This window comes from Nyctereutes procyonoides, unplaced genomic scaffold (assembly GCF_905146905.1).
Source record: "Nyctereutes procyonoides isolate TBG_1078 unplaced genomic scaffold, NYPRO_anot_genome, whole genome shotgun sequence".
In the NCBI taxonomy this organism is placed as follows: Eukaryota; Metazoa; Chordata; class Mammalia; order Carnivora; family Canidae; genus Nyctereutes; species Nyctereutes procyonoides.
Genome location: NW_026575125.1, coordinates 85,584,500 through 85,608,402, shown reverse-complemented (window position 1 = coordinate 85,608,402; position 23,903 = coordinate 85,584,500). Strand labels below are relative to the sequence as shown.

The following is a 23,903-nucleotide window of genomic DNA, read 5'->3' as shown; positions in this document are numbered from 1 at the left end:
TTTATTTTAAAGATGAGCCAAGAATCTCCTATTGCTCTGATGGAATTTAGAGATACTTCGGAATGTGCGCAAAGCAGGTGAGCAATTCAACTGCCAGTACCGAAAAAAAAGGATGTCCTAGCTAGTAACAGAGGATGGGGACACCTGGAGTTGGATCCTGATGATTGAGGAATAGGATACAAGTTCTTGTGACTTTAGTGTTACCTATTTAAACACAGGTAATACCCCTCAGGCATTTTGCCAATCTGCATGCAGAAATAGTACTTAACTCATAACTGTCAACTGCTATGTGTTGATGGTGTTCTTAGGCGTATTGCATTAGTCAACCAGCTCTGTATCAAGAGCCTTAAAATTCTAGTGCAGGGACACCTGGGTGGTTTGGTGGTTGAGCATCTGCCTTTGGCTCAGTTTGTGATCCCAGGATCCTGGGATCAAGTCCTGCGTCAGGCCCCACAGGGAGCCTGCTTCTCCCTCTGCCTATGTCTCTGCTTCTCTCTCTGTGTCTCTCATGAATAAATAAATAAAATCTTAAAAAAAAATTCTGGCGCAGTAGCCCAGAGGGCATGATAAGGGAGGGAATTAAAAGATACCTAGAGAACATTGCTAGGTGGCTTGAAAAGGGACCTGGGGGTAGCCTAATAATGGAAAGATGAAAATAATCATCCTCTAAGTAAAACTGCAGCTTTATAGCATAAGAGAAACTGAGACTTTCACAAATTATATCATGAACTTTCAAATACATTTGAATATTTTTTCTTACTTATGCATGGCTCTGCTGTGCTAAAATGAATATATAGGATCTAAGACACTAAATCTGAAAAATTCTGATTTAATTGGTGCATTTCATTCTGAATGTTGCCTGTCTTCAACATCTAAAGCCTGATAGTTTCCTGTATCATTACACTGAAACATGACTAAACTTTTAAAAAAATTTTCAAATTTAAATTCAATTAATTAACATATAATGTATTAGTTTCAGAGGTAGAGGTCAGTGATTCACCAATCTTATATAATACTCAGTGCTCATTGCCTCACATGCCCTCCTTAATGAACATCACTGTTACTCAATCTCCCCACCCCCTCCCTTCCAGAAACCCTTAGAAACGTGACTGAACTTTATCAAATTTAGTAGTGTGTGCTCACTCGCATTAGCAATTTGAAAATTCTGATGCCTGTTCCCAGGTCTCCATTTAACACCTCTTAATTTTCATGTTCTTAGTCCCTTTGCAAGTAGTTCCATTTTTTAAATCAGAGTCCAAGGGAGAACTGGATAAAAAAATAGTTGGCAAGAAATGGGAAGCAGGGAACGTGGGTGCCTGAATTCCTGTGTGCATGCACATTATTTGATTACACCCTATTAATCATGTTTCTTTTTATATCCAGAATTGGAGGGCCAGATCCTACCTATTCCATAGCATATCTTCCCAGAGGTTTGGAGTGAGCAGAGGTTTCCAGGGAGGAAGAAATTTAGAGCAATAACAATAATTTCTAACTTGAGATATAAAGTCTTTGTAGAAGTTCACCAATGCAAAAACAAAAACAAAAACTTGAGATATCTATTGGAGCAAGAGTAATCATTTTGGGGGCACCTGGGTGGCTCAGTTGGTTAAGCATCTGACTCTTGATTTCAGTTTGGGTTGTGGTCTCAGGGTCTTGAGATCAAGTCCTGCATGGGGCTCTGGATTCAGTGGTAAGTCTGCTTGAGATTTTCTCTCTCTCTTTCCCCCTACCCATCTCTTCCCTTCAAATGCACTCTCACTCTCTCTGAAATCAGTCAATCAATCTTAACAAAAAGAATAATCATTTTGAAGCATATTGTGGACAAAATACCTCAATGACAACCAGAAGCTTTGGCCATCAAATGAACATTTGAGGCACTGAACCAATTCATAGAATTGCCTTAATTTCTGCCAATTCCTAGGTGATTTTTCAAAATCAGCAGGCCCGCTGTCTTGACATTCTCGGGAACAGCTTGATGGTGAATTTTCTTCTAATTCAATTTATATATACCACCACAAAGAAAATAAAGCAAAACTGTCCTTATGTTTAATCCATGAGTGTCAAAATGATATAATGAAAAATGAAATGGATATTAGAATCTACTAGTCTAGTCATGTGATCTTGGGGAAGTCAAAGATTAAGTGAGGAATGTGTAAGTGGAATGAGATGACAAAGATTCTTTACTTGACCAAACTTTAGTTAGGCTCCTGAGCCTTCGAGGCAGAGCGTTTTTGTTATTGTTTAGTATGCTAGCCACGGCATTGAGATGAGTGCCTGGCACATAGTAGGTGGTCAAAAATGAATGTCAAATGATCTTTGAGTTCCATATCTATCAAGTAGGATTTTTGTGATAACTAAAAATTGCCACCACTGTCAAGGTCCTGACATTTTAATAGAGCCAACTCCAATGAAACTTTTCTTCTTCAAAATTTGGCCAGTGTCACCACCTCTGAGAAGTCTTCCTGAACTATCCTCCCTCAGCTCTAGTTCGTCCAGTCATTTCACACATCCCTAGGTATATTACTTCCTGATCCAATGTGTATGTATTCTGTTGCATGACTATAACTGGACACGTTGGTGTTTTTATATCATGTCTGCCAATTTCCTTTGAAGGGATTTACTTGGATTTGTCCCTATTTTTCTTGCCTCTTCAACAAAGGGGGCTATATCCTTGCTGTTATCTATTGCAGTGTTTAAGAACATAGACTAAAGCCAGACAGCCTCAGTCTTTAAATCCCTACTCTATAATACCCTATGTCACATTTTTTGAGTTATGCAATAATCCTATTCCTCTGTTCCACCACATGTAAAATCTGATGGTAACAGTACCTCAGTCACATGGTTTGTGAAAATTAAATGGTTTCATACATACAAAGTGCCTAAAACAGTGCCTGACACATAGAAAATCCTCAGCAAATGTTAGCTGCGATTACTGTAGTTTCCTAAAAAGTCACAAACAATTAATTGTATACTCTGCAACTTTACAAATATTTACCCCTAGACAGTATGGGCAAACTGAACAACATATCTTTATACAATTGATTTGTCTACACAGCTCTTGAATATATATACTCTAATTTCTCCAAAATAATGGAAAATAGAACCAATTAAAGATGACACTTCAGATACACATGCAATAACAGAAATACATGGAAAAAGAAAGTCAGAAAAGAAGAAATTACTTGAGCCCCACCAGGGTCAGTGTTACAGATTATGCTTTTTTAGTAGGACTACTTAGGTTGGCCATTTTTTCTCAAGTGATCTTTGGAAGTTTATGTCTTTAAGAGGATTAGTCTATTTCATGTAAGTTGTTGAATTGATAGTCATACAGTTTTTTTATAATATTGTCTTACTTACTATATTTTAATGTCTGTAATTTCTCCAGTGATGGTCCTCTTTCCTAACCGATACTGGTAATTTGAGCTGTCTTTTTCTTTTCTTGATCAGTCTGCAAGGGGCTTTTGTCATTAATCTTGTAAAAGAATCAGCTTTGGGTTTCACTGGTTTTTCTCTGTTACTTTCCTTTTATTTATTTATTTATTTATTTATTTATTTATTTATTCATTCATTCATTCATTCATTCATTCATGAGAGAGAGAGAGAGAGAGAGAGAGAGGCAGAGGGAGAAGCAGGCTACATGCAGGAAGCCCGACATGGGACTCGATCCCGTGTCTCCAGGGTCACGTCCTGGGCTGAAGGCAGCGCTAAACTGCTGAGCCACCCGGGCTGCCCTCTCTGTTACTTTCTAATTTTTAATCTCTCTGATTTCTGCTCTGAACTTTGCTAATTCCTTCGGCTTGAATTGAATTTGCTTTTCATTTCTGGCTTTCTTAAAATGGAAGCTTGCATGACTGCTTTGAAGCCATTCTTATTTTTCTAGATAAGTATTTAATGCCACAAATATTCCCCTAAGCACTACTTTAGTTGCATCTTACAATTTTTAACAGCTTTGAGATATAATTGACAAATGAAAAACTGTACATATTTAAATGCACAATTTGATATGGCTCCACACACACACACTGCTGCAATAATCACTACTATCAAGATAATACACACATTCATTATGCCCCCAATTTTCCTCATGCCATTTGATATTCATTTTCATCTGTCCACTCCACTCCCTTTGGTCCCTAGCAACCACCGGACTTTTTTCTGCCATTATGGATTGGTTTGCGTTTTCTAGAATTTTATATGGACTTATGGAATATGTATTCTTTTTTTGTGTGGGTTTAGCAATTTCATTATGATGTGTTGATGTAGTTTTCTTTGAGGTTTGGTGAATTTCTCAAATCTCTAAATTTATGTCTTTCCTAAAATTTAGAAAACAATTGATTATTTTTTATTTTTTTCTCCTGTGCCAATCTTTTTTCCCCTATCCTTTGAAGACTCCAGTGACACAAATACTCTATAGTTTCATAGAGTCCCATAGGTTCTTGAGGCCTTATTCATGTTTCTTCAGTCTTTCTCTCTATTCTTTAATTTGGGTGATTTGTATTAATTCATCTTTAAGTTCCCTGGCTCTTTTCTCTGTCCTCTCTATTTTATTATTGAGCCTACCCTGTGATTTAAAAAATTTTCAGATATTGTATTTTCCTGTCATAAAATATTCAATTGTTTTTATACTCTCTTCATTTTCATAGTTTCTTTTTCTCTGTTAAGAACTTCCATATTTCCAGGATGCCTGGGTGGCTCAGTGGTTGAGTGTCTGCCTTTGACTCAGGGTGTGATCCTGGAGTCCCAGGATGGAGCCCCGCATCAGACTTCCTGCATGGAGCCTGCTTCTCCCTCTACCTATGTCTCTGCCTCTGTGTGTCTTTTGTGAATGAATAAATAAAATCTTTTTTAAAAAAAGAACTTCCATATTTCCATTCATTTCTATTCAGTACTAGAGGGAGTATTGTTACAGTAGTTATTTAAAGGCTTTGCTTTTAAAAAATTTTTTTAATTGGAGTTCAATTTGCCAACATTTAGCATAACACCCAGTGCTCATCCTGCCAGGTGCCCCCCTCAGTGCCCATCACCCAGTCACCCCAACCCCCCACCCACCTCCCTTTCCACTACCCTTTGTTAATTTCCCAGAGTTAGGTGTCTCTCATGTTTTGTCACCGTCACTGATGTTTTTACTCATTTTCTTTCCTTTCCCTTTATTCCCTTTCACTAATTATTTAAAGGCTTTGTGTGATCTGTTGATGGTCATTTCCTCTAAAACTTTTTATATTTCTTGGGTATTTTTCATGTCAAGTAATTTTGTATTGCATTGTGGACATTTTGAATATTATATTTTGTAGACTCTGGGTCCTGTTAAAATCCTCTCAAGAATGCTGATTGTGTTCACTTGTTTGGTCTAAGATTTTATTTATTTATTCATGAGAGACACAGAGAGAGGCAGAAACAAAGACAGAGGGAGAAGTAGGCTCCCTGCAGGGAGCCTGATGTGGGACTTGATCCCAGGACACCAGGATCATGACCTGAGCTAAAGGCAGAAGCTCAATCACTGAGCCATCCAGGCATCCCCACTTGTTTGGTTTACTAGGCAATCAGACCAGTTAGGTTCAGAGTTAGTAGTGTTCATGTCTGTAGGCCATGGATACAATATCTTTTGTTTTCAGAACCTTTGCGTATGCTGCTTTGAGTCTCTCCCACACATGTGCCACTCAGGGCATAGTCCTAGCCTATTTTTTTCTGGTCCTCTGGCCAGAAATGAAAGGATCTCTTCAAAATTTTAGTGCTCACACCACCAAAGCACAGCCATCTGACTAGAGCCATCCCTCTGGCAAAACCAACACATAAAAAAAGGAAGAGAAAAAAAACATTTAAATGACGTTTGGCCTCAGAGGCTTCTTTTGCCAATTACTCTGCTCAGAAAGATTGGGTATCCATAAGAGTTTTAGCCACTCCTGTACTACTCCCATGTAACCATGTGACTGAGGACTGGCCTTGGGGCAGAGGTGCTAGAGAAAAGTGGGAGAAAAAAAATGAGAAGCTCACTCTCACAGAGGTTCCATTTCTGTTTTGTTTTCCCTCCCAATCTGGCAACTTCTGTTTATTTTTCTAAGTCCTTGGGCAATTGCTTTGGAATTTTTTTCCAGAATTATTACATTAGTATAGCAAAAGAGGGAGTCTTTAGTGGGCTTATTCTATTTTTGTTGGCATCAGAGCTCTCATTATTCATCTTAATGTTCAAATGTTCCCAGATTTGATGAGGGGGAGGTCCCATTAAGCTTTCTTCTGTGTGAGTATGTGTTTTAAATATAAAACATCATTCTTTGAGCTCTTCCTGACTTTCTAGCTCAAAATATGTTCCAGTCTTCTTATACTATTCTTGCCCTGGGCCTCATTTTTCCAAGGACTGTCTATTCCCATTTGTGCTTACTGCTACTCATGTGTTGTTGCTGTTAGGCCCTCTTAACAGAGATAGAAAATAATTCTAAGTATACACATATATACAAATATTGATTTCTATCTCCATTTATATCATCACTATTATTATTATCATTATTATCTATTTTCTCCATGAATTCATATTGATACCAGGAAAAATTAATCCAAAACCACAGGATTCATTACTTGTTTTCCCTTTGCAAGTTTTCAACTTCCTTATGCAACAGTGAGAAATTTAGTTTCTATTATCTTCAGCATACTTATATGCATATTCTATTTCAGAATACACAGGAAGTAGTTTCAGAATTGCCATTGTACACCTCTGATAAATAAAACCTAATATTGCGATTCATTTGTTCATATTTTTCTTTAGCTTTCCGTTGTGTATACAGGACAAAAATTGTGCTTTAAAGCTATACGGGTTAGGGTAATTCCTGTGCTCTCTACTCAGTATGGTTATGTTAATAATTTCAAATAGAGTTAAGTTCACTTGACTCTGTTCATGATTTATTTTAGAGTTTTCTCCCATTCTTTGTTGTTTTAATATATAGAACATTAGTACAGTTTCTGAAGTCAAAATTATCTAAGACATGTATTCAGAGAAGTATTGTTCTCCCATCCCCAACTTTTCTATCCAGTTTCTACTGTCCCCCTGAAGGTAAGAAATCTCATTATTAGTTTCTTGTTTAACCATTCTGTATATATTTTTTACAAAAATAAGATGATATGTGTATATTTTTGTATTTGTCCATTTTCTTAGATAGTATACTCTATATCCTCTTTTGCATTTTGCTTTTTCACTTGATAATATATGCTGGAAATGACTCTATATTGGTTAATAGAGAACTTTCTTATTCCTGTTAATAGTTTCATGGTACTCCATTATGTGTACATTCTATAGTACATTCAGTTAGTCTCTTTTTATGGGTACATAGGTTGTTTCAAATATGTTGCAATGACAATGTTCATATGAATAACATTATACATGCATATTATTGTTTCATGAGAGGTTTATTATCCAGGGAAATTTTTAGAGGGTGATTTGTTGGGATACAATATAAATGCATATGTAATTTTGTTCAGTATTGCCAAATTCCCCTAATTACCGTACCACCTGGCATTCCCAGAAATAATATATGAGAACGCCTATGTCCCATAGCCTTGCTGCAGTGTCATGTCAAGCTTTTGCAATTTTGCCAATTTGTATTTGCAACAACATGGATGGATCTAGAGGATATAATACTAAGTGAAATGTCAGTCAGAGAAAGATGGATGCCATATGATTTCACTCATATGTGGAAGAAACAAAACAAAACAAATGAGCAAAGAAAAAAGAGAGAAATAAAAAGGACAGACATGTAACTATAGAAAACAAACTGGTGGTTACCAGAGGGGAAGTGTGTGTGGGGGGAATGGTTGAAATAGGTGGAGGGGATTAAGAGTATATGTCACGATGAGCACTGAGTAATGTATAGAATTACTGAATCATTATGTTGTACACCTGAAATTAATATAACACTGTATGTTAAGTATACTTGAATTTTAAAAATAAATTAAAAAATGAGTAAAATAAAATTAATTTTGTCAATCTGATAAGTAAAAAATGGTATTACAGTGTCATTTATTTTGCATTTCTCTTATAATGATTGAAATTTAATGCTGTCGTATATTTAGGACTGCATATATCAATGTGTATATATATAATTCAAATATTCACAATGTTTTTAAATGTGTTAAAAATTCACAAATGGCTGACTTCTATCTTTAGCTCTTTTTTTTTTTTTTTTTGGTCCTATTGAGTGCTGGATCTTTTTACCTAAGTTTTTAAAAAGTGTCTACGTATTAGGGATATTAGTCCTTTATCTGTGATATGCATTACAAATATTTTCTCTGAGTTTGTTATTTGTTTTGGAACTTTGCTACTTGTGCTTTCACCATGTATTATTCTAATTATTATTTTACAGATATATCAATCTTCTACTTTACTACATCTGAATCTTCAGTCATGGTTAAAAATCCTTTCCATATACTTCATTATAGATGATTTCACATTTCTTTTCTTCCAGTACTTGTACAGTTTCATTTTTAAAAAGTAGATTTCTAATCCATTTAGAGTTTGTTTTTGTATTTGGCATGTGGCAAAATCGAATTTTATGTTTTTCCAAATGACTGTATTGTTAGCCAACACCACTTCCCAGTGATTTGGAATGATACTTTTATCATATATTACATATCCATTTGTACTAGGGTCTATTTCAGATTTTCTACTATATTCCCCTTGTTTGTCTATGTATGGTCCAATGATACACTTTAAATTACAAAGGCTTTATCATATGTTTAAATATCTGCTAGTGCTAGTCCTCTTTGATAGCTTTTCTCTTTTAGTTTTTTTTTTCCGGCTATTCTTGCATGTTTAATCTTGTAAATGAACTTTAATATTGACTTATCTAACTCCATAAAAAAGCTTCTTGTAAAATAAGCATCCAAAAGACTCAAACATAAGACCCCAAACTGTAAAACTCTTAGAAGAAAGCATAGGGGAAAATCTTCAAAACCTTCATCCTTTTTTTAAAAAAAAAAAAAAACTATTTATTCATGAGAGAGAGAGAGAGAGAGAGAGGCAGAGACACAGGCAGAGGGAGAAATAGGCTCCATGCAGGGAGCCCAATGTGGGACTCGATCCCGGGACTCCAGGATCACTCCCTGGGCTGAAGGCAGGGACTAAACCGCTGAGCCACCCAGGGATCCCCATATTTCTTGTTATATTTTTTAAATATCTGAGCGTATTTAAATTTGTTCATTTAAAATATTTGTCTAATAAGTTCAATGTTTGAGCTTCCCCAAGGATAGTTTCTATTAATTTCTTTTTTTATTTATTTTTAAAGATTTTATTTATTTATTCATGAGAGACACAGAGAGAGAGAGAGAGTCACAGACACAGGCAGAGGGAGAAGCAGGCTCCGTGCAGGGAGCCTGACATGGGACTCAATCCTGGGACTCCAAGATCACACCCTGAGCTGAAGACAGATGCATAACCGCTCAGCCACCAGGCGTTCCTTCATAACATTCGTCTTGGCAATGATTCTATGGATATGACACCAAAATCACAGGCAACAAAAAGAATAAACAATAAAAAAATCTTCTACACAGCAAAAGAAGCCTTCACTGAGTGAAAGGGCAAACTATGAAGGGGGAGAAAATATTTGCAAGTCCTATATCTGATAAAGAGTTAACCTCCAAAATAATAAGGAACTCTTATAACTCAAGTAAAAAAACTGTAATAATCCAATTAAAAAATGGGCAAAGCACTTGAGTAGACATTTCGCCAAACATGATATACAAGTGTATAATACGCGTATGAAAAGATGCTCAACATCACCCATCAGAGAACTGCAGATCAAAATCAAAATGAAATATCACCTCACCCTGTCAGAACAGTTAATCAAAAAGACAAGAAATAGCAAGTGTTGTCAAGGATGTAGAGAAAAGGGAATGCTTGCACACTGTTGGTAGAAATATAATATGGTGCAGCTGCTGTGGAAAACAGTATGAAGGATCCTCAAAAATTAAAAATAGAACTATCATATAATACAACAATCCCACGTCTGGATATTATCCAAAAGGATTGAAATCAGAATCTTGAAGAGATATTAGTACTCATGTTTATTGCAGCACTGTTCACAGAAGCCAAGATGTAGAAACAACTGGAATGTCCATCAACAGATGAATAAAAAAAGAAAACAAAATATATATGCATAATGGAATACTATTGAACCTTAAAATAAGAGTCTGCAGTGTATGATAACATAGATGAACCTTGAGCACCTTATGCCAAGTGAAAAAAAAAGTTACAGAAAGACAAATACTGCATGATTCCACTTATATGAGGTATCTAAAGTAGTCAAATTCATAGAATCAAAGAGTAGAATGGTGGTTGCCAGGAGATTGAGGGAAGGGAAAATAGGAACTTATCAACAGGCATAAAGTTTCAGTTAAGTAAAATGAATAAGCTCTAGGTATCTGCTGTACATAATTGTACCTGCAGTACAATAGTACAATTAAAATTAAAAATTTAAGAGGGAGATCTTATGTTAAATGTTTTTGTGACAATATACTTTTAAAAAAACGTTTTAAAATCTTGTCATTTTTATTGGAATTGAATTAACTGATACATTAATTTAGGAAGAACATGTAGATATGCTTCCACGTCTTGGCTATTGCAAATAATGCTGCAGTAAACACAGGAGTGTATATATCTTCTTGAATTAGTGTTTTTGTTTTCTTTGGATAAATGTCCAGTAGTGGAATTATTGGCTCATATGGTATTTCTATTTTTAATTGTTCAGGAAACTCCATACTCTTTTCCATAGTGGCTGCATCAATTTACATTCCTACCAATAGTGCATGAAGCTTACTTTTTCCCACATCCTCACCAACACTTGGTATTTTGTGTCTTTTTTTAACTTTTTTTTAAAGATTTTATTTCTTTATTCATGAGAAAAACACAGAGAGAGAGGCAGAGAATAGGCAGAGGGAGAAGCAGGCTTTCTGCCAAAGGGAGACGCTCAACCACTAAGGCACCCAGGCATCCCTATTTCTTGCCTAAAATTTTGATTCTGGCCGTTCTGACAGGTTTAAGGTGAAATCTCATGGTAGCTTTGATTTGCATTTTTCCTATGATTAGTGATGAGCATCTTTTCATGTGCCTGCCGACCATCTGTATGTCTTGTTTGAAGAAGTGTCTCTTCAGGTCTATTCAGGTAGTCTCAGATTATTCCATTTGGGAAATTACCTATTTTTTTAATGCTCCAAATTGATTTGCATATAAATCTACAAAGTAATCTCATAATTTAAAAATGTATTTTGCCTCAGTTGTTATTCTCCTTGTCATATTTTATACATGCTTTCTTCCTTTTTTAAAGTTAGCTGATGATTTTTTATTTAATTTTTTTAGAAGCAAGAATTTGATTTATTCATTAGGTATATTGTTTTTTTAATGCTGTAGTCAATTTCTGTTTTTCTCTTTAGATTTTTCTTCTTTGTGCTTTTTTGGTTTACTTTATAGTTTTTTTTCAAATTTCCTTTGCTGGGAATTTAATTCATTTGTATGCTTTCATTTTTACGATAAACGTGATTAGGGTTATGATTTTTCCACTGTTCACTACTTCAAGTATATTGTATAGATTTTGATATGCAGTGTTTATGCTGTCATATTTCTTTTTTTAAAAGATATTTATGTATGTATGTATGTATTTGAGAGAGAGAGAGAGAGACACTGAGAGAGAAAGTGAGAGAGAGAAAGCACAAGTGAGGGGAAGAGGTAGAGGGAGAGGGAGAAGCAGACTCTTTGCTGAACAGGGGGCCGGATTCAGGGATTGATCCCAGGATTCTGGGATCATGACCTGAGCCAAAGGCAGACGGTTAACCAACTGAGTCACCCACGTGCCCCAATGCTGTTATATTTCTAAAGAAATCTGTAATTTCAGTTTGCATTGCTCCTGTTGATCAAGACTTGTTTAAAAATTTGTTATACCTTCAAGATGAGATGGTCTTTAAACTTTTGTTGTTAATTTTTCTAATGTTATTGCCTTTTTATTAGAAAGTACTTTGGATAATATTTTTATTTTTCTAATATTTTCTTTGCAGCCTAGTATATTAATTTTTGTGAGTGTTCCACATGCACTTACAAAGATGGTATACTTTCTTTGATAAGGTTATAAGGCTCAACACACCTCCATAAGATCTACATCCTTTTTATTTTTTTGCCCAATTTTTCTTATACTATGTTGTGTTAAAATCTCCCATTAGTAGAATGTATTCATAAATTTGTCCTTCCACGTTCTTTTGTTTTTGCCTTATAAAGGACACTGCTGCATTATTGGTGGCATAGATATTCTTAACTGCTATATCTTTGTTGTTAATTGTGTCTTTTATCATAAATAAACATCCTTCTTTTTTACTCTCATTGCTGTTTTCATTAGAAATTTATCTTGTTAGATATCAAACCACAATTTCTATTTTCTTATTTTTTCCATTTACTTGGTGCACTTTTGCTCATCCCTTTATTTTTAGCCATCATGAATCACTAGGTTTTAAGAGTTTCTCTTGTATACAGAATATAGTTGGGCCTTTCTTTTTAAGCCGAATTAAAAATCTTTCATTTCTAATCACGTTTTAGGTTCATTCAAGTTTATTGCTGTTACTGATACATTTGTTTTCCTCTGTCATATTACATCATGGTATAATGTTGAGGGCATTAATGTTATATTTTCTTGTGTTTCTTCCTCTGATTTTGTTTTTTTTTTACTCTTTTGTTAATTATATTTCTTTTGGGGTTTTGGAAGTTTGTTTTTTTTTGTTTTGGTGGCTAACTTTAATATCACATTTGTATCACGTTGTATTTATATCATGTTTAATGCCCTTAAGCCACTATTTTCTTATTCAATCTATTACTTTCGGGTTTGTCAGTTTTTTATGGTATCATTTAACTCCCACTTTTTGTTTATTGAAAATCAGTAGAATTATTTTACTTTCCTTTTCCATTTTCTTCCTAATTTTAGTTGCATTTTTATAATTTTTAGAGTTTATAACATCTAATAGATATTATATAACATATAACATTATTCTTCTACCCTTATACCACTTTATTTTTTGTCTTTTTTTAAAGATTTTATTTATTTATTCATGAGAGACACAGAGACAGAAAGAGGCAGAGACACAGGCAGAGAGAGAAGCAGGCTCCATGCAGGGAGCCCAATGTGGGACTCGATCCAAAGGCAGGCGCTAAACCACTGAGCCACCCGCTGCTCTTATTTTTGTCTTAGCTTTAAAATTACCCATATTAAATGTTCATCATCAGCCTTTTGGATGAAATTTTTCCAATCATTCCTTTGTTAGTTGAATCTCGTCCACTATTTAATTTCTTCCAAAGGGCTTATGGATTCAGAATTCTCTGAGTTTAGGGACGTCTGGGTGGCTCAGAGGTTGAGCATCTGTCTTCGTCTGTCTTCAGCTCAGGGCATGATCCTGGAGTCCCAGGATCAAGTCCCACACTGGGATCCCTGCATGGAGCCTGCTTCTTCCTCTGCCTGTGTCTCTGCCTCTCTGTGTGTCTCTCATGAATAAATAAATAAATCTTTTAAAAAAATTCTCTGAGTTTAAAATGAATTTCAACTTTTTATAGTCTTGATAGCTAGCATGTCTGGATGTAAATAGCTTCTTTTCAAACTTTGAGTATGTTTTTCTACCTTTTAATTTAAGATATACTTTACATACAGTAAAATTCACTCTTTAAAAACTACACACTAGAATTTATAGTTTTTCAAATTTTGAAATAACCACCACACAAGATATACCAAAATAAATACCCCTTTTCAGTTATCTCTCGCTTTCAATTTCTGGAAATTAGTGATCTGTTCTCTTTCTTTATAGATTTGCCTTTGAAGGAGTGTCTTACAAATGATTAACTTTTTGAGAAATATTGCTTCACAATTGTTTTGCTTTATTTTTGTTCATTGTGAAGTCAGTTGAATTCTCTTGCTCCTGTAAATTATTGTTTATTTTTACCTGAAATCCCTGAGGATTTTTTTTAAAGATTTTATTTATTTATTCATGAGAGACACACACACACACACACAGAGAGAGAGAGAGAGAGGCAGAGACACAAGCAGACTTCATGCAGGGAGCCTGATGTGGGACTAGATCCCAGGACTCCAGGATCACGCCCTGGGCTGAAGGCGGTGTAAACTGCTGAGCCACCCAAGGGTCCCGGATTTTTTCTTTATATTTAAAATTAGAAATAGAATTGTCATATGATCCAGTAATTCCACTACTGGATATTTAGCCAGAGAAAATGAAAACACTGAAACTAAATGAAAACACTATACATATATCTATGTTATATCTATATTATATCTATCTATCTATCATCTATCATCTATCTATCTATATCTATATCCCTATGTTTATTGCAGCATTATTGGAAGCAACCCAAGTGCCCACTGATAGATGACTGAAAAAAGAAAGTGTGGTATATTCAAACTATGGAATATTACTTAGCCAAAAAAAAGAATGAAATCTTGTAATTTGCAGCAATATGGATAGACCTAGAGGGTATAATGCTAATTGACGTCAGTCAGAGAAAGTCAAATACTATATGATTTCACTCATTTGCGGAACTTAAACAAAACAAATAAAGAAAGAAAGGGACAATTTTTTAAAAAACAGACTCAAATACAGAGAACAAGCTTGTATTTGCCAGAGGGGAGGTGGTGAGGGGATGGATAAAATAGATGAAGAGGAGTAAGAGTGATATTATCTTGATGAACACTGAGAAATATATAGAATTGTTGAATCATTATATTGTACATCTAAAACTAATACAACACTGTATGCTAATTACACTTGAATAAAAAAATAAAATGTGGAAGGCATAGAGTAAAGGGATGGCAGAAAATGAAAAGAAAAATGAAAAACCTCTCTAAAATCAATAGATTTGATTTGAATGCTCGAATTTTATTGTGATAATGTGACCCTGCACTTATATAATTAGTAATTTGTTACCCACCCCATCACCTTGTAAAAACATCAGTTGTAGGCTCCATAAAGAAGAATAGCTGTTATTTAGTGCTTATCACATACCAAACATTTAATCTGCCAACATTTAAAAAGATTACTTAAAATGTATTTATTAAAGATGATGAACCTCATTTTCCTTCTTTGTTTAAGAGATGAAACTAGGTATGTGTACCGCCCAGAACATAGATGTGAGAACATGTTTCTATCACGGTCCCATTGTATACATTAAGGCAACTGTCATTGCTTATAAGTGAGACTGAGCAATAGAGTATATGTGTATGATTTTAATGTATTATAAAATGTCATTTTTGCTTTTTGAAGACTCTGTTATGGATTTAATAAATATGATATACACATCCAATTCTTCTGTCACACAATTTGCTTTTTTCTTCATTTTTCAAATGATGTCAGTAAAATGACGAACTGTATGAGTGTTTACTATATACTTGACACAAATTTAGAATATAATCTGATATTAAAAAACTAATAAAATTGTACTTACCATAAAGAATTGCAAGCAGAGACAGTGGCATGACAAGTAGTCCCACTAGCATATCAGCAATGGCTAGGGACATTAAGAAGTAATTGGTGGCATTGTGCAGTTTCTTTTCCAAGCTTACTGCCATGATAACGAGAATGTTGCCACCTATTGTCAAGATTATGATGATGACGATTGAAAGTGCTGGCCAGTTTTGTACCCCGTCTGGGAATTTGAAGCGTCCACCATCGGAGGTATTGAAAATGTCAGTTACTAGAGCTGCAACAGGGCTCACAGAAATATCGCATTGCCAAACCAGTAGGCCAATTAGGTGCACACTGAAAATTAAGAAAAAAAAATCAGGTACATATTATATGGCTTATACCCAATAAGTTGCTTATACCAAACAATTGCTTTTCCTTCAGCCACCCTTATCACCATCATCATGATTTCTACTCCTTTAATTAAATCTCAATATTTCTTCTTTCTACCCAAAGAATACTTTTATTGGGTGCTTATTATGAGTCAGGCAGTTGGTTTATGGAAATATATATCTATTTATATATGTATAAAATGTAAAAATTATATCTATTATAAAATTACATATATAAATATAATCTCATTTGATCACATGCAACAACCTCATGAGATTAGTATTGGTTTATATCTGTTATGCAAATGAGGAGTCTGAAGTTCAGAAAGGTTAAGTAATTTTCTCAAGGCAGCATAGCCAGTAAGGGGCAAGGTCAGGGTCCAAATTCAGGTCCCACTGATTTCAAAGCCTATGTTTTAGACTGTTACTTTATACAGGCAATATGAAACCACAGTATTGTTTGATTTGCTGTAATGGTCTATTTTTATATTTTTAAAATATTAATTTCTTCTAAGTTTCTTCTGAGACAACTGACAACAGAATGAAAGGAGATTTTCCTTTAAGTATCCAGTACCCTGATCAAGAAAATTGGACCATTTCCTTTTTTAATCCAAAGCTGAGAAAGAATAAGTTGTCATCAAACAAACTTCAGGCAAGATGTTAAAAGAGGCACAGTGGGTTTTGGCAATAGTGCATATGCATTTTTTCTAGAACTCTTCTTACCTCCTCACAGCTGCAAAGTGACTTTATGTTGATCCATACATATTAATGTGTGTGCTACAAATTTTCCTTCTATCTGACCCTCTCCTTGTTTCTTTCTTATGTTTTCTGGGACCTATTCTAGGCTAGAAAATGATTGATTTGTGTGATGATTAATTCCTGTAGGTTTGCTGCCTTTCCTGTGCTGGATACAAAATCTCTCAAGTCATTAAAGTGTGCATTTCTCATGATGGTACTTTCGTAGACTCTACTAGTAGGTATGTCAGGCCAGGTGGCAAAATAATGTAAGAGAAGTGGTCATAGTTATGTTTTGTACATACCAAATTAACTTCCCCCCATGGAGATATGAGATTTATTCAGGTTACATACATTAAGTGTCCTCTCTAAGTGTATGTTCCTAAAGTATCTAGCAAAATGAACATTTATGTTCATTAATAAAATAGATAAGAAAGACAAGCATATTCAGTATTTCCTGCCTAAAAGCAAGGATTATAATCCAAGAATGACTGTTTTTTGTGTATTCTATGTTCAATAAATAGTTATTTTATAAATATTAAGCAGCAACTATACCGTACATAGTGGTTCTGAAAGCTTGTTATTATTTGTAGAAGAGGAAATTTTCTCTGTACGAATATGTCCTGAATAATTTTTTTTTTGCAAGACTGTTGAAGTAAGAGTTTTTCTGGAATTGGGGAGATTGAACATATGACATTATAACATCCAGAGTCTGAGTTCCTCCTATAAATGCTTTTATTTCATTATCTTATTCACTTTTTCTTTGAACTAAAAATGTTACCTTTATGCAGGGAAAATATGTGTGTGATTTGAATAGTTCATCATTTATTACCAATCATTAGAGGAATTTACTGTAGTAAAACTGGATGATTATGATTATTGTAATGATATTTTATTTATAATATTATACACATGTACATACATACACACACTATACTTTCTAAATTTAAACTGGAACACTTGGCCTGAAAAATTATTAGCATTTTAAAATTCGAGTAAAATATTGTAATAACTTTCTGTAGTATTTACAAATTATTTCTCTTAGTATCTTGGTAATATACTTTTATATCTTTTAAGATAATGAAGAAATCATGAAAATATTTTGACATGCTCATTCTACAAAAGATAGAAAACTAATATTTTAGACATTTTGCTTAAAATAACTTCCTTATTCGTCAAAGTTACCTGATATTCTAAGCAACATGCACAGGGTGCCATACATAGTAGTTTTTATCAAATAATCAGTAAGTTCTATTTCCTGGAACATAAAAAATAAGCTAAAATAATATATGATTAAAAAAATCTATGTCATAAGTAATCTGTGACTAATGTGAGTAGAAATTATTAAAATAAAAGACCAAATAAATAGAAGCAAGTTATTTGCTCTCAGCTTTGATTATTTTGTCCCTATATTTGTTGCATTTAGCATATGGTCAACTTCCTAACTTCATGAACTCAATGATGTTTTGACCAGTCACTTAACTTCTCAGAGCATCAATTTCTTCATCTGTACAGCAAGGATGATCTCTATCATTTGATTGATTATTGGGAAAACTAAATGATATATATAAAGTCCTGAAAATTGTAACTTTGTCACAGTAGGCCCTTAGTGAATATTGGGGCTTACCTTCTTTTTGTCTTCAGAGTTAAACAAAGATATTTTATGATAACTATATCTTGACTCATGTATTTCACAATTGGTGATGAATTTAAATTCTGATTTTATTTTAGTAAGATACCTATTTATGCAAAATGAAGCTCAGACAGTAATTTTAAATCTAGGTCTTTTCTGGCCTACTCAATGAAAAACGTGTCCTTCTGGCATTTAAAAAAGTTCTGGTTTAGATTAGCTGATGATTATCTCAGGTAGTCCCACAAGAGTTTATGCTCATAGTAAAATGTTGCATCTTCAACTGTCAGTTATAGAACCACAAATATATTTATTCTTAAACCTAGAGAATAAGGTCCTAACAGAATATGCATCCAACTTCAATTTTCTTTTTCTTAAAATATTTTATTTATTCATGAGAGACACACAGAGAGAGGCAGAGACATAGGTAGAGGGAGAAGCAGGCTCCCTGTGGGGAGCCCGATGAGGGACTCGATCCTGGGACCCCATAAGTAAAGCCCTGAGCCAAAGGCAGACGCTAAACCACTGAACCACCCAGGTACCCCTCACATGTACTTTTTAAAAAATATTTATTTATTTATTTGAGAGAGAGCGCCCACAAGAGAGAATGTGAGCACGAGCCAGCGAGTGTAGGAGTGGGGGAAGGGCAGAGGGAGAAACAGACTCCCAACTGAGTAGGGAGCCCTATGCAGCTCAATCCCAGGACCCAGGGATCATTACCTGAACCAAGAGCAGAGACTTAACTGACTGAACCAACCAGGAGTCCTCCAGCTTCAATTTTCTAAGAAAGTTGTGAAAACACCAAAGTCCTTTTATATTTCTCTAAAAATGATAGGGGGTGCCTGGGTAACTCAGTCCCTTAAGAAACTGCCTTTGGCTCAGGTCATGATCTCAGGGTCCTGGGATCAAGACCCATGTTGGGCTCCTCTCCCTTTGCGCCTCCCCACCACTCATGCTCTTTCTAATAAATAAATTTTTAAAATCTTTAAAAATCATAGAGGAATGCAAGATAAAATCATATGTAAAAAAATACATGAAACCCTATTGGACAATTATCAGTTTTAAAATTTGAGTGTCTTATTATGGGGTAGGGAAACACTTCAAGTGGTTATCTTGCTTATCTCTGCTGGCCAGATATATTTTTAATTTTCATGAGAGTCCATGAGACAAATACTAAACTAATGGGGAAGCTTATAGAATCTAAATATATCTATTGTGAATTATAAAATCATGTTACTGAGAAGATACTGAAAGAGTATTTACTTCAGTTTCCTGGTTTCAACTCAGTTGAATTTAATAAATTCCTATTGGGCAAAGTATGGGTATTCTATGGGCAAAGTGCCATCACAATTTTTATTAAAGTTCAATCCTATTTTCTATAGTTTTGTAATGAAGAATTGGCTACATTATAATTTAACCTAGCTACTAATATTTACATGTTCAGTGGAATATATACAGTCCTTCTACAAAAGAAGAATAATTTCAGTCTTGCTCCTAAAGCCTAAATTAATTGTTATTAAGCCCACAGAAGTCTCATAAAATATGTACACAAAACCCACAATTTCTCTCTGAACAATTCAACCAATTTATTCATTGCTACTAAATGTTTAATGAACAGATAATTTTATATTCTTAGGAGATAAACAAAATGATAAGTTGATTTAAAACTCTGTACATTTTAAATGTACTGTGTTTTTGCAGGCATATGACAAGGGCATTTTTAGAAGAGATGGGTTACCATCCATCCAATGTAGGGCTGGATCCCAAGACCCTGAGATCATGACCTGAGCCAAAATTAAGGGTCAGTTGCTTAATTGACTAAGCCACCCAGGTGCCCCTTCTCTGCCCTTCATCCTTTCCTTTTCCTGTCTGTTCTTGTTCTCTTGGAATCACACATCATCGAGATTATTATCCCCACAATGTATAATGACATCCAAGACGGGCTATAGTGGAGCATATTGCATATTGCGAACAATCCAGTGTTGGTGTACTTTATACTACTCCATAAACTTTTTCCTGGGTGAGCTTTTTTACAGGAATCACAGAGGAGACTGTAGAAACAAGGTGATTCAGGGCTTCTCAAATGTAACTGATCAGAATGTACAGAGCGCTGCATCTTTTTTTTCATGCCCCATTCCTCAGAGTGGGTCTGGAAGAAACCAACCCAACATTTTATTAAGTTACAAAGAAGATATACCTGGATTAGATTACATTTTGGATTGCTCAGTACTTGAATCCAATTCTTATCTCCTTTATGTGACATTCTATTGACCTTAACTACTGGGTCATTTTATCAAGATGGCATTGACAAGATGGCATTGTTTTCCTCTGTTGAGATACACCACCCAACTTCTACTCCCTGACTTCTGACCTATTCTTTTGCAACTTCAACTATTCTTTATAAAATCAGAAACTTCTAAAGACCTTTTATCCTCTTGGCTATTTAGTCTGTGCAAGAAGGAAAGGAAAGAACCTTTCTCATTTCTACATTTTAACCATGGAGAAAGCAGCCATGAATGTTGGAATTATTTTTGAATTTAGGATATTATTGCCGTATTAATTATTTATTTTAACACATGAACAGTTCTGTTTAATTGAAGTCTAAGTTATAGGGGTTTTTCCACATTCATTTTTCAAGAGAGAACACCATAATATTAGTCTGTGGGGTGCAAGTCATTTATGCAAATTGAGGCAAACAGCAGAATGATAATATAAAAACTTTTTTAGCATTTTTTGAGCAAGCTACCATAAAAAGTTATCTTTTAAAAAATAATAAGTAATAACATCCTTACAGGAACGAATGCACCGCTTTCCTCAGGTTCACCATGATTGCTTTGGTGTTAAGCAACCAAAGTTTAAAATTGAGAAGAGGAAATTTAACAGATTGGATTCATGATTCCATCCTTTCTGGGGAGAGAAAAAAAAAGAAAAAGAAAATTAGTCAAAAGTCCAAATAACTTGCATAACAGCCAATTAAATAACCTTAAATATATTTATTAAGTGATAAACAGTCAGTACAACATTTAGCAAACAGGTAAGCACATTATATCATATAAGTGATAAAAGATGGCAGAGAATATATTTTTCATTTATTTACCAATATACAACCATCCTAGTTTTTTCTTTTCATTTTTTCTTTTTAGTTTTTCTAAAATTTCTTGTACATACTTTATTTATACAGGACTTCAACTAAATCTTCTCTTCTTAGAGTACACATAGCTTCAAATCAGTATTTTGGGAACGAAATTAAGAAGATAAGCTTCTTGATTTACAAGCTGTTTGGGAAAAGTTTGTGATATAATAATTCAGTAACATGTATAAAATACAAAGGTTTCATCTTCTAAGAACACAGAAAACTAAAATAAGTTGTAAATATTTCTATTAAGTGAACATATTTTGTATAATATTTCTAATTTATTTTCTTCAAAGTGAAACAATCTACATTAACAGAGTTCTATACTTTTGCATTGACTAACAATATTCTCCAGAGGGCAGCACCAAGTTTATATGAAAATAAATGTGTTAATCAAGTTTACTATATTAAATATAGCAATCACTCTATGTACCAGCTTGTTAGTATACAACAGATAATACGTTACAGTTGGCACATGGAATAATGCTAAAAATGCAAATAAAACGTCAGTTGTACTAGATGACGAAAACAAAAACCTTAATTTCTTGTATTGATTAAAATAAAGAACAATGCATCTTAAAGGTACAGGAAGGGAACATGAAAACTCTCCAAACAACTTATCAAAGAATTTCAGAGTGAATACCTTCAATTATTCAAGGAGTTATTTTTTGCATTGCAAAAACCCACCAAATGTCTCCTCAGCCAATTATTTACCACTTAGCACTCACTATACTCAGTATGCTAAAATGTTGCTCAAGAGTAGACTGGATGCAAATTTGCTGAGAATCTCTGCTGCACTCCTTTGTGGCAATAAAACCTTCACAGAGTGGCACTTGTCACTGTCATTCTCTACATTGACACTGAATACTCACTGTGAATTCTAGTGATTAATGTAGAAGCGCCCCCCCCCCCCCCCCCCCCCCCCGCCTAGAGATTCCTAACAGGGAAGAGAGTGGGTAAACCTCTCTGTTCTCTATCTTGGTTTTCTCTATCTTCAATCTTATGGTTTTGATTATACTCTCTTCCCACATCAGACATCTAAATGAATTCTTTTCTGGGATCACAGGTTCTTCCAAGAGTCAGGATTGTGATGTTAGGTTTGTATGCAGTGGGCTGTCAACGTGAAAAATGTAGTTGCAGTGGGGGAGGAGGAGAAAGAGACCTGAATAGCTTGAGAACATGGAATAACATTGAACAGTCATCTGTTTTAATTTGAAAATATGTTCAAGGAATGTGATAAACATGTGTGGATAATCTCTTCCAATGTTTTCTAGTTCCTCTTAGAAATTTGGAAATATAATTCTACTGCAACAAATTGCGGTTCCCTATGTTTCCCATCTCATTAATAGTCCTATAATTCTAGTCATTTAAGCTAAAAATTTAATTTATTCTCTCTTCTTGTCCCTTACCTCTCAGTTGTGAGTTCTATCAGTGTTACCTACACAAAAATCTGCCTCAAAACCAACCCTTTCACTACACTAATGCATAAAAGTATGGCCTCCAGCATCCAGAAACAAAATATTCTATGTGAGAGATAGAGTAACATTTGCCAGATCATTAGAACATTTTTATCCCATAAAATGCTACCAGCCAATGAATGCATAAATGCCTTCTCCTGGGGGTTCTGGCAAAAAAGTAACAGAAGAAAAATGGTACAGAAAGACTTCTTAGCCATCAACTAATAGCAAAATTCTTCTCTTTTCCCAATATTAAAAAATATAAAAATTGTTTTTAATTTTTACTTTTCAAGTGTCTAAAAATCAATGTAATTCAAAAACTTCAAAGGAAAATATGTTCATTTCCAACAGATTATAACAAATCAATTGAAACTGTGTTTGCTCTAGGTTGGTATGACAGTCATGTCATTACACATTATATTATCCTTTTTCTCAGCCATGGTAGAATCCTATTATTGTTACTCAAAATACTGTTTTTCTTCAAAAATTAATCAGCTTTGTCATCTTCTTACATGTATATTTTCCTATGGAATATAAACAGAAAAATTAAATAACAAGTATTTATTTTTCTAAGTTCCAATTTTGTTAAGCCAGGAGAGCAATAATAATCTCAAAAGTATATTATGTATATAGATCTCCAATTTATTAACTAAAATACCTTAAGGGCAGAATAATATCTTTCCATATTATTAAAATTTGCATTTTTTGAAAGTTGACTAAACCTGATAGAAAATACCCCTGGATTGGTGGTGAAAGTTTAGAGATAGGATGTGATAGACAGGAATAAATTATATATGAATTATGTAAAGTAAATTATGCTACATTACATGACTCCCCAAAGGGCTAAGTCACTGGGATGATATTTTGCAATGAGAAGTGTTCTGTGAGTAATTCTGTAAGACCTCTTAAAGCCTTGGATGAGATGCGTTAAAAGAAACAAAAATAAGTGAAACAAAACAACCCCATAACAAAACAATGCTAATTAAACACTCTGACCTGCAAACCTCTCAGACTCTGCCAATCTTTCATAATAGAGTTCTCATGCTTGTATGAACAGAAAAAGAATACTTGGGAATTCAAATACTCAAATTTGGGAAGACTTGTGTTTTATAAAATTAAGAAAAAAAATCACTGAT

General features: G+C 34.3%; 1 protein-coding gene across 1 annotated transcript in view; it reads right to left on the bottom strand.

The window, feature by feature from the left end:
* HTR2C (5-hydroxytryptamine receptor 2C) overlaps positions 1–21,004 on the bottom strand; it is a 167,384-nt gene extending 146,380 nt beyond the window's left edge. Inside the window, exons 1-2 of the mRNA XM_055338656.1 lie at positions 20,970–21,004; positions 15,464–15,777 (exon numbers count right to left, since the gene is read on the bottom strand). Coding sequence (XP_055194631.1) covers positions 15,464–15,777; positions 20,970–21,004 — 349 coding nt within the window. The remainder of the gene's footprint in view (positions 1–15,463; positions 15,778–20,969) is intronic.
* Positions 21,005–23,903: the final 2,899 nt, after the last annotated feature.